This window comes from Tachysurus fulvidraco, chromosome 12 (assembly GCF_022655615.1).
Source record: "Tachysurus fulvidraco isolate hzauxx_2018 chromosome 12, HZAU_PFXX_2.0, whole genome shotgun sequence".
Taxonomy (NCBI): Eukaryota; Metazoa; Chordata; class Actinopteri; order Siluriformes; family Bagridae; genus Tachysurus; species Tachysurus fulvidraco.
The window spans coordinates 21,706,543-21,718,754 of NC_062529.1; the positions used below are offsets into that span (position 1 = coordinate 21,706,543).

General features: G+C 38.2%; 1 protein-coding gene across 1 annotated transcript; it reads right to left on the reverse strand.

Annotated features, from left to right (window-relative positions):
• Nucleotides 1-9,053: 9,053 nt before the first annotated feature.
• LOC125138349 lies at nt 9,054-10,405 on the reverse strand. The gene is made up of 2 exons (XM_027142999.2): nt 10,275-10,405; nt 9,054-10,048 (listed from the first exon to the last, which is right to left on the reverse strand). The coding sequence occupies exons 1-2, from the start codon at nt 10,305-10,307 to the stop codon at nt 9,074-9,076; spliced, it is 1,008 nt and encodes a 335-aa protein (XP_026998800.2). The 5' UTR covers nt 10,308-10,405; the 3' UTR covers nt 9,054-9,073.
• Between the last annotated feature and the right edge of the window lie 1,807 nt (nt 10,406-12,212).

The following is a 12,212-nucleotide window of genomic DNA, read 5'->3' on the forward strand; positions in this document are numbered from 1 at the left end:
TATAGGAAACAAAACTTTTGAAAACAATGTCAGTAAATATTTTCAGTGGAGCATTGTTGTCACGGCGGGACAAAGGCGAGTGAGGATCCAAATGCAGTTTAGAGTTTTAATCGGCCAACACACGAAACAGAAAAACAGTCAGGCAGGCAACACAGGGCAGAACACAGAACGAACAGGCAATGAAAACATTGAACAGAAACACACAACATACCAACACCAACAACGACTAACACCAGGGAGGTGAACAAACATAGTAGATATAGCAAACAGGAACCAATCACAAAGCGGAGACAATCAGAGACTAAGACAACACACCTGGGGAAAGGATTGAGAGGAATTAGTGTCCATGGTGACAAATGAGTGGGCGGAGCAAACAATTAACAGCAGGGAAAAAACAGGGCAAACAGGGCAGAAACAGGGCAAAAACACAGACAGACTCATTACAATTGTATTTTAGCAGTAGATTGTATCAGTGCATCTTTGTGGTAAATATACTATTTACATAAACAAGCAAATACAATTTTCTTCAGCATTTTATTATTTCTTTTGTCTGTGTTCATCAATTCAATTCAATTCAATTCAAGTTTATTTGTATAGCGCTTTTTACAATAGACATTGTCTCAAAGCAGCTTTACAGAACATAAACATAAAACAGAAGGTAAACATAATTAATGATAAAGGAAATAACGAATAATAAAAGAAATAAGAATTAACAGAATAAAAATTCTAGATTATTATTAGATGTATATAGTTCACAGTGTGTATGTATTTATTCCCCTATGAGCAAGTCTGAGATGACTCAGGCAGCAGTGGCAAGGAAAAACTCCCTTAAATTGGTAAAGGAAGAAACCTTGAGAGGAACCGGACTCAAGGGGGAACCCATCCTCATATGGGTGACACTGGGGGTGTGATTGTAATATACAGATATACAGACATCAGTATACCTGCTTCTTCTTTCTCTTCTGTTGAGCTCTGTCATTTAACATGTGAACCTCGATCACACCGTACTGTATATATACAATGGGTTCTAAAGGATGAACACCATGAACAGAGCCGATCCTGACCTCCCTGGGGCCCTAAGCAAAATTCTGCTAAGGGGCCCTCCTACCTGACCCGTGACCCATTTGCCACACATTCACACTTGACACCCCACTGCTCCCACTACAAACCTCCCTCCTTTTAAAGAAAGTTTGCTCCATCGCTCAGTCAAAGAGTAAAACAATACACAATTGAATGAGGTATAAACAAATCTTTATTGAATGGAATATTTTAAATAGAATTTTGAGTTGAATATTAGCAATTGATTTTAAAGTGAATATTAACATTATCTTAAATAAGCAGATAATAATTATATATATATATACACAGTATATAAAGAAATAGAACACAGATTTGGATTTTTGCATTAGGCCCCATTTAAACTGTCTCTCTCAGATTCCTCTTTATCCATTTTCAAATATAAAATACTATTTAGAATATGACTTGGCTCTTGCAATATTCAAATAGTGAATATTATGCAATAGCAGATATCAGAAATTAAGTTTTTACTAGAGTAAAAACGTAATTTCTGATATCAAAAATATCGTTACTACTAGAAATCACACTTAATATTTACATTTTAAGTATTGAAAACTGAATTCTTGATATCAAAAATCCATATCATGTGAATGTATAAAAGCTAAAATAGCTTGCCATACCGTATCACGTGTTTTATATTATGCATGAGAGCAATACTTGATCCCTGATGGTTATTATTTACTGAGGGATGTGCATTCATATAGACCTGGCATTATGCCCACTCCAATGTAAATCCATTGGTTTCCATATTGCATTAACGTTGTTGTAAACTTGATTGAGAGACTATAAACGTTGTCATTTAGGAGTGTTATCATGCTACTTTTTGTACTGGTCCCCACACAGATGTTGCTGCTGGAAACAAACGCATGTTGACGTGCGGCACGGTTATCGAGCTGCCGTTTATAAACACCGTTGCCTTGGGCGTTTATTCACGTGAATGTTCAAGCAATAAATTGTTGTGTGACAGACAGACAGGCCAAGAGATGCACTGGCAAGCACTGCACAGCTGATTTAGCTAGTCAGATAGAGACTAGAGACAGAATCCCATCAAATTAACTTTACTGTTTTTCTTAACTTGAAGAGAACACAAGTTTACCTGATTGCTGTCCTCGCATTTCACTCTCATTTTGTTTCTTTTTTCTCTTTTCATGGCCAGATGGATAGCTCCGCTTCATATTGTCATCTAAACAGTAAACATTAACACGCACTGTAAAATGAGGCAGGGGAGGAGGGGCCTTGCGTAATTTGCGGGGCCTTACGCAACTTGCGTAGTGAGCGTATAGAGCCGATCGGCTCTGACCATGAATGATTTTTCATCATTTATATTTTGAAAAAAACAAAAAATCATTTATATTTTGAAAAAACCCGATGACACCTGAGATAGGCACAGGCTCCCTGTGACCCGAAGTAGTTCGGATAAGCGGTAGAAAATGAGTGAGTGAGAGTGAGGAACAAAATAGGTGATGTTCAAAATGTGAGAGCAGCTGTAGCTGTGACTACACTCACAGCTCTACAGTGCTTTGCAAGTACAGGACAGGAAGAGTTAGATAAGCTTATTACTACAGCTAAATCAACAACTTGTTCACTAGACCCCATTCCAACTAAATTACTGAAAGAAGTATTACATAAAGCTCGTGAGCCTCTTCTTATTATTATTAACTCCTTGCTATCTTTGGGTTACTGTATGTCCCTAAATCTTTCAAGTTGGCACTTATTAAGCCCCTCATTAAGAAACTTAATATAGATCCTAATTAACTATCAAATTACAGACCTGTTTCACATCTTCTGTTTATGTCTAAAATAGTAGAAAAGGTTGTCTCTGTTCAACTGAGCTCCTTCTTACAGGAGAACAATATCTTTGAAGAGTTGCAGCCAGGTTTCAGGCCCCATCATAGCACAGAAACTGCACTTGTTAAAGTCACAAATGACTTTTTTTTTTTTTAGCTTCGGACCAAGACTGTATGTCCCTATTAGTTCTACTGTACTTGACCTACAGGCTTTAAGTTGGTTTAGATCTTACCTGTCCGATCGATACCATTTTGTAGAATTAAATGGTGAATCCTCCAGTTTATTGCCAGTTAATTATGGGGTCCCTCAAGGATCAGTCCTTGGACCCCAGCTTTTCTCGATATACATGCTTCCTTTAGGGAACATTATTAGAAGATATGGGATTAATTTTTCTGTTATGCTGACGATACACAGTTATACTGTATATCTCATCAAAACCAGATGAAATAGCTGGGGGCAGTCGTGGCCTAATGGTTAGAGAGTCTGACTCGTAACCCGAACGTTGTGCGTTCGAGTTTCAGGCCGGCCACAACTGAGGTGCTTGTGAGCAAGGCACCGGACCCCGCCAACTGCTCCCCGGGCGCCGCAGCATAAATGGCTGCCCACTGCTCCGGGTGTGTGTTCACGGTGTGTGTGTTCATTGCTGCGTGTGTGCACTTTGGATGGGTTAAATGCAAAGAACAAATTCTGAGTATGGGTCACCGTACTTAGCCGTATGTCACTTCACTTCACTGTTTCACTGTAAATTGTCCAAATTAACTCAATGCCTTAGACAGGTAAAAGATTGGATGAGCTGTAATTATGGGGTCCCTCAAGGATCAGTTCTAGGACCTCTGCTTTTCTCGATATACATGCTTCCATTAGGGAACATTATTAGAAGACATGGGATTAGTTTCTACTGCTATGCTGATGACACACAGTTATATATCTCATCAAAACCAGATGAAATAGCTAAAGTGTCCAAATTAACTAAATGCCTTAGAGAGATAAAAGACTGGATGAGCTGTAATTATCAGTTGTTAAACTCCGATAAGACAGAAATACTACTTATCGGTCCAAAAACAAGTACACAGAAACTCTCACAATTCAACTTCCATTTAGAGGGATGTACTGTTACTAGTAGCTCGACAGTGAAAGACCTGGGTGTTATATTAGACAGCAACTTGTCTTTTGAAAATCATATCACCCATAATTACAAAAACAGCCTTCTTCCACCTTAGAAATTTTCTGTCTCTGATGCTGAGAAGCTAGTTCATGCATTCATGAACTCTAGACTAGACTATTGTAATGCATTACTAGGTGCAGCATAAAAAAATGTCACTCTCCACAAAATCCGCTTCTCTCTGAACCCTTTTTTTTAGAGATATACATGCATGTCAAGTCACATAAGCTTAAGCTAATGCCAAGACACGTCGCTAACATTCACTTGAAATGGCACGGACATACGAGTAAACATAGCACTTCTACTTATTTCACACTAATCAACATATATATATATATATATACGTATATATATATATATATATATATACGTATATATATATATATATACGTATATATATATACGTATATATATATGATTACATCATAATCCATTGTTTCAGCCTCTTATTGCTCCAATTTGTTATTTAATCGGAAGGTTATTATTTTATTTTTCCTCTTCCTCAGTCATTAACCACTCGTAACCTGGGTTACACCTCCCCCCACTGAATGAAGGAACGTCCTCGGGCATGCTAGACAAGGGGTTGTTTTTGATGCCACTAAGGGGGAAACGCTAGGCATGTTTACAGACTGATCACTGACAACCGTGGGTTCTTCTAAGGAAGTCGTAAGTGCTGAACTAATGCCTTGCAGTAATGACTGGATAACTAGTGTCAATGGATTTCCTAATTTATGATAATGAAACTTGTTAGGAGGCCCCACACTGCCTTTTAGGGCATCTGGGCTAGTGGCTCCTAGTTTATCATCTATAACTGATTGGTCACCAGAAAGATCTTGGCAGGTGAAGTTTGATCAATTGACTGTGCTTCTTCAATAGCAGGGTCTGATAGGCTTGGAAATTCCAGCACTCTTTTATTCGCAGGCTCTGACAACTCTGGAAGTTCTCTCTTTTTAGCGCATTTGCTTCTGCAGTTCTCCACTCCATCAGTGTAAGTTTCAACAGAAGTCATCACAGGTAAGTGACTTCCCTCTTCATCCGGTTTATTATCTGTTGAGTCTGCTAATCTGACATCAGGTAATGCTTCTTTTACAGGATGTATGACAACTGAAGGAAATTCAATGTTATCAGGTAAGGTTTCATTTACAAATTCTACTGTAGCAGGGTGTGCTACAGTACCTACAGGCTCTATTTCAGGTAGGATCTCTGCAATCCTAGGATGTAGGAAAAGGGTGAGATGATCTTTGTACTAAACTCCAATTGGCACCCTGGTTTGCTAATACATACGGTGTCATCATCTGATTCTGACTGACTGCTCAATAGATGTTCTTGGTGGCCTGCTTTCTTTGCAGAGTGGGATCTGGTTTTAGGCTTATGACAGATCTGTGGAGGGTCAGTTTCTCTAGTTTCACTCGAAGGTAGAAACCCACAAGGCAGTAGCAAATCACGGTGCAGGGTGCGGACCGGTCCATCTTTCCCTTCTGGGCAAACTGTATATACTGGCATGTGACCTGCTTTCTGGAGTACTAAATAGATCTCAGATTCCCATTTGTCTGACAATTTTTTTTCCCCTCTTAATCTGTCATTTCGCACAACGACCTCCTGTCAAAATGTTTTTTGTTCTGATTAGAATATTACTCAAGTAAAAGTCTTAAAGTATCTGATATATACTGTACTTAAGTAGCAAAAGTAAGTAAGTTTCTGATATTTAATATACTTAAGTATTTGAAGTAAAAGTAAAAAGTAAAATTTCAGTGATTTTCGGTAGGCATAAGAGGCACTTCATCCAGTAGGAAGAATCTTTCATTCCAATGTACAGAAACATTTCTTGCAAATATGGCCACGGGTGTATAATGTTATCTTCTTCACCCTGTTCACCACTAACGTTGGGGTGGTCGTCTACTACAGGGGTGGGCAACCCGCGGCTCCCGAGCTGCATGTGTCTCTTTGCACGGTTTCATGCGGCTCTTACGTATTGTTTGTATTTGTGTCTTTTTAATATGCGTGTTCGCTTCGCTTGAGTTCAATACGGTATTTTCATCAAACACGCATGTGAGTGGGATGAAAATATCTCAAGGTTTCCCATTAGGAGCAAGATCATTTGAGTAAACAATTTGTGTCAAGTTCGCTCTCAAAATGGCAGGGAAAAAAAGGTGATGATCATGTGTGCCCATGTGTATGATGTGGCTCTTTGCGGTAACACAGTAAAAAATGTGGCTCTTGGTCTCTGACCGGTTGGCCACCCCTGGTCTACGGTAAAGGGAGGTCCTCCAGTAGGTGCTTCCATGGCGGTTTCAGTTGTTCTTCTGCCTCCTTTTACGCTGAAATAGAACGTTCGGACATTCGTAATGCAATCTAGGAGCAGTGATTCGCCAAACCTCCCTTATTGCAGTCGCACACATTTCTTCTGATTTTATTTTGTAGTAACAAGTAACCAAGATGCTTAGTGGAAATATAACACAGTAGTTATATTTAGTATAGTAGTGAAGTATTTTTACTTTACATTACAACACTGGGGCTCACATATTTTTATTTTCGTGTCCACATCTGCAGCCAGTAAAATCTGGACCGAAGAAGATCGAGTGTTCGCTCTAGGCCAAGATGGCCCATATCATCATGGAGACTGGCAAGTACAATTCCTCAAAGATCTTTAGGTAAAGCCAGCTGGTTTAACACTTTTTCTCACTTTTTCACAACCAATCTTTAACTCAAGTTTGTTCCATTGTCTCATCCACAGGATTACTGCGGGTGAGTGGAATTTCATGTTTGATGGTTTTCTATTAGACTCCAAGTAATCAATTATCAGCTCTGATCTGTCTTCTGTGCGATGAAGATTTTGGACCTCCACTGAGATGAGGCCGACTCAGTGAATCCTGAGGCATCTAGAGATCTACCAGCTCCAGTTAGACTCTGCGCTACTACAGAGGAGATGTGAACTCCATGTGATCTTCTGCATCTATACAACATTTGTTTGACTGTATATTTATATTTACACCCTCCAGTGTCACCCATATGAGGATGGGTTCCTCTTTGAGTCTGGTTCCTCTCAAGGTTTCTTCCTTTACCATCTAAGGGAGTTTTTCCTTGCCACTGCTGCCTGAGTCACCTCAGACTTGTTCATTGGGGATAAATACGTACACATTGTGAACTAAATCTATCTAATATTAATCTTGAATTTTGTATTCTATTAATCTTTATATTATTCTTTATGTTAACCTTCTGTTCTATGTTTATGTTCTGTGAAGCTGCTATGAGTCAATGTCAATTGTAAAAAGCGCTATACAAATAAACCTGAATTGAATTGATTTGGATATATATTAAGTATATATTAATAGTTATCCCAGTTTCAGACAAAACCCTGCATGACAAATATAGGAATATATAGATACAGGAAATAAATAAATTCCCTCAAAATATATTATTAATTTTGCTAAATCCACTATTAATTGTTCAGGTAAATTGCCTAAATGAATCCTGCAAAAGGGTAGAGATACAAACTAACTAAAATCCCAGTCTAAAAGTCCATTGTCAGATTAATACTGTACCTGATGACCTACACTGAGCTCTGGCCTTTCGTCAGTTTCTTCACAGGTTGTAGTTCCTAGCTTTGACCACATCAAATAAATATAATAAAGCTGATAGTGCTTCCTAGATAATAAAGGATAATCCCTATAATACTGTTAAGACATATTCAAGTGCTTTTAGCACGGTTTGAGCCTCTTGATGTACCGCAGCGTTGAGACATTCCTTCAGTTCATGTTATCAATGCTGTAGAATAAAAGTGCTGTGAAATAAACGGTGAAGCCACAATTGCAAACTCCTCTGTGTCTGTGTCCCCTTTCCTCTACCACCACCCACAACCATACACAACACAACGCAGAGTACCAGCAGTGGTGCTAGAGACCAGTATATGTCGTGGAGAGAGAACAAGAGGGCTAAATCTTTGGTGCCGTGACCCGGATTGTGGCACTGCAAGACCTAAGAGGAAGAGAATTTCTACAACCAGTGGTTTGAATCCTGATTTGTATTTAATTAACCGAAATAGTGATTTTGGGGATACATATCTGCCATCACTGCTATATTCTCAACAGTCTGCTGGGATTCTTAACTGTTATGCTGTTTTAATTTGAGTTATTTACAGTGATGTAAAACATATTTAATGGTTTATTGATAAGAGAAAGGATTTTTGTCTATAGAGATTTGTCAAATGTATCTGAAATTACTGTGTGATCAGGATATTCAGTGAGACACAAGATTGACATGTTAATTTAAACTGATGAGCAATTTTAGCTGATGACTGGTTGAGTTTTTGGGATAATCGTGTTAAATTTTTCACTGTGCTGATCTCAATAAAACTTATAGCTTTCTCTAAAACAATTCGATTTCTACAATATTATATTATTATACATAGATTCAACACCTTTAATCAATCTAATTACACTGCTGTTAAACTTGCTTCCACATACCGTAGTAAACACACATTTGGATTTTATGTCGTAGACATATACAAACACCCCTCAAAACATGCAGTGCTCTTACGCTGGTGGCAAATTTGACCACTTGAAGTCCATAATGATTTACAAACTTTACAAAATAAACTCACTGAGACTGTTATGATCTAAAATAACTTTTTTTTTCTCCTGCTTTGATTAACATAGATTACATCATAAACAAAAAGATAACATCAAGATTAACATCCATCCATCCATCCATTTTCTACCGCTTATCCGGGGCCGGGTCGCGGGGGCAGCAGTCTAAGCAGGGATGCCCAGACTTCCCTCTCCCCAGACACTTCCTCCAGCTCTTCCGGGGGAATACTGAGGCGTTCCCAGGCCAGCCGAGAGACATAGTCCCTCCAGCGTGTCCTAGGTCTTCCCCGGGGCCTCCTCCCGGTTAACAATCAGAGAAATTAAAAATCATGAGATATTATTTTTTTAAAATGATTAGAAGCATTAAAATAGTGTAATAATTTCTCAATTTCTTTTAGATATGAACATATTAGTATTGTAGGGTGACCAGTTATTACAAAATATCACCTATGAATATATTTCACGATTTTGCTTTATGTTCATCCTCTTGTTCTTCATCCTTTTCTTCTTTCTTCACCACTTTCAACTCTCTTTTTAATTGCATGACTTTCTCCTTTGCTTCCCTGTAGCGTTCCTCTTTGTCCCTTGAGAGATCTATTTTGTCAAGTTTACAGGCTTCGAGAGCTTCTATGAGCCTTTCTGTGGGGATTTTCAGGGCTTTAGGTTTTGGTAGGTGAAAGACTAAACTAACCTGATCCCAGACATAAAACAGATGAGTATTCAGACTTTGCACTTCTCCTGAAACAAATTGATACCGATGGGTTTCACAAATGGCTTGTGCTTTCCAGATGATCTTCCCATCCTGATAACGAACCCACTCACTCGCTTCAAGGAGTGGGTATTCTCCAAAACGCTTGTTATCCCCAGGACTGTGAATCAGCACAGTGTACACAATCTCCTGTTTGTAGGTGATGGTCTCGTACATCCTGAGAACCGGCTCTTCTCCTCCACAGTTCTGTTCTTTGTACCACTTCATCAGATCAGTGAGGGGAAACGTGAAGCGATAATTGCCGTAGCGGGATTTCTCTAGTTGAAAGAGAGGTGATGTGGTGAACTTTTCCAGGAACGGCTTCTGTTCATTCAGCTCTTGTGCTTCATTTGTGAAATTAGTCTCCATGTAGCCTGTCTCTGCTGCTCTTATCTCCTCTTCTTTAATTTTTAAGTCCCACCATGAGAACTCACTCTTAGGAGGTCTGAACTGCTGAGACTCCATTATCCCCCTGAATCCTGTCTGATCAGTAACATGGGCTACATCTGAAACCCCAAATTCAACTGGACTCGGGTAAGGTGGGATCTCCTTCATTATGTACTTCATCATGGGATCCTTAGGGATCACTATCTTCATTCGCTCTCTCAGTCTCTCTAAACTCACATGCTGCCCTGTGATGTATTTCTCCCATATTCCACGTGAATTCTTTCTTTGTTGAATGTTAAACTACAAAGAAACACAACATTCAATGTAAAAATAACTTCTGCACACACAAAATATATTTTTCACTTGTGATCTCAGTATAAATAGTTAATATATTATTAACAGTATATGGAATATAGCATATATGGTTGTTATAGTATCTAAAGTATATATAAAATAGTCACATACAGTTAGTCGCATTTAAAGAAGTTAAATTGGTTGTTTTTTGTTCTCGTAATTTAGATCATACCTTTTCAGGTTGCTCTGGATTTGCATTTGCCATTTTTCAGAGTCTGGATGAAACGGCCAGGTGAAGTGAATGATGACATTGCACCAGCACTGTCTTTATATCTCATGTTCTGCTCACTCCCATATTTCACAGACATTCTGTGTAAATGGAAACCTATGGACTGTGGTGAGGTTAAGCTTGTGTAATTACACAATAGGAGTAAGGAAGTAGTCTACATCCAAACTGAAAGTGTCATTGTTAATTTAAAAATTTAAAACAAAGTAAATTTTCAATGTCAATATGGCTTCTGATTAAAGTTATTTGATCAACGCTACCTGTTTATCTGAGGCATTTACTGTAAGTAGAAACTTTTGGACACAGCAATGACAGACATTACTATAATTAACTGGTAGACATGACAATGTCAGTAAGTATTTAAGGTGGAGCGTGATACACACCTTTCTTGCTCAGCACTGTGAATCAGCACAGTTTACACAATCAGTTGTCTGTAGGTGATGATCTCATACACCCTAAGAACAAACTCTTCTCCTCCACAGTTCTATCTTATTTATACAACTGAGCAGTTGAGGATTATGGTCTTTGCTCAAAGGCCTAACAGTGGCAGCTTATTGGTCCTGGGATTTGAACTCACAACCATTCCAACAGACCAACACCTTAACCACTGAGCTACTACTACTTCCCCTTTATACTTCTCCTGAAACAAACTGATACCAGGTTTCTTTTCATTACACACTGCCACTTTTTCCCTACAAATTCCGTACAATATTTACTTCATTAGTCCATAGCACTTGTTTCCTTTTGTTTATTTTAGGGTTGTTTAACTTTATTTTTTTTTAAACCTTTTATTCTGTTTCTATACTTATGTAAATCTGCTTTGAGACAATAAACTAAATTAAATTGAATACTAGCAGTTTATTAGCAGGTAAATTAAATGTATCATTGGGCTTGTACAGTATAACCTTTACACTATCTAGTGACAAGGATTTGTGTTATGACATGATTCTTGTTCTGCATGTGACAAAAAGACAACACTGAGGAGGATGGAATTGCAGGTAGACTTGGTTTATAGTGCAATCTCAAAAACAATGAACAGATACACACATAAATCAACAGGGGACACAATAACAAAAGGCTAAGTAAGCACAGAACACAGAGGAAACTAAGCAGATACTACATGTGGGTCAGAACGGCTTCTCTAACTTGAACCTCGATGTGAATGAGTGTGTGTCTGCGTGTGTGACTCAGGCTCGGAATCTACCAATTAAGTATTTATGTTATCCCAGATTCAGACAAAACCCTGCATAAATCCCTGCATGTTCACTCACTCACTCACTCATTTTCTACCGCTTTATCCGAACTTCTCGGGTCACGGGGAGCCTGTGCCTATCTCAGGCGTCATCGGGCATCAAGGCAGGATACACCCTGGACGGAGTGCCAACCCATCGCAGGGCACACACACTCTCATTCCCTGCATGTTCATTAATCAGAAAATTAACAAAAGAAAATAACAAATAAAAAACCCTCAAAATATATTATTAATTTAGCTAAATCCACTATTAATAATTCAGCTAAATTGCTTACATGAAGCCTGCAAAAAGATAGAGATACAAATTTAGCAAAAACCCAGTCTAAAAGTCCATTGTAAGATTAATGCCTGATCAGTTTCTTCACTGGTAGTGTTTGTAGTTCCTAGCTTTGATCACATCAACTAAATATAATGAAGCTGATAGTGCTTCCAAAATAATAAAGTTGATGTTAATAAAAAAATTGATGTTAATATCAGATGATATGATATAATCTACAACTGTATGCAAAGATTTTCACCCCTGGCAACAGCATATTCTGCTGCAATGTATTTAAAATAATAATAATAATAATAATAATAATAATAATAATAATAATAATAATAATAATAATAATAATAATAATTTGTTTTCC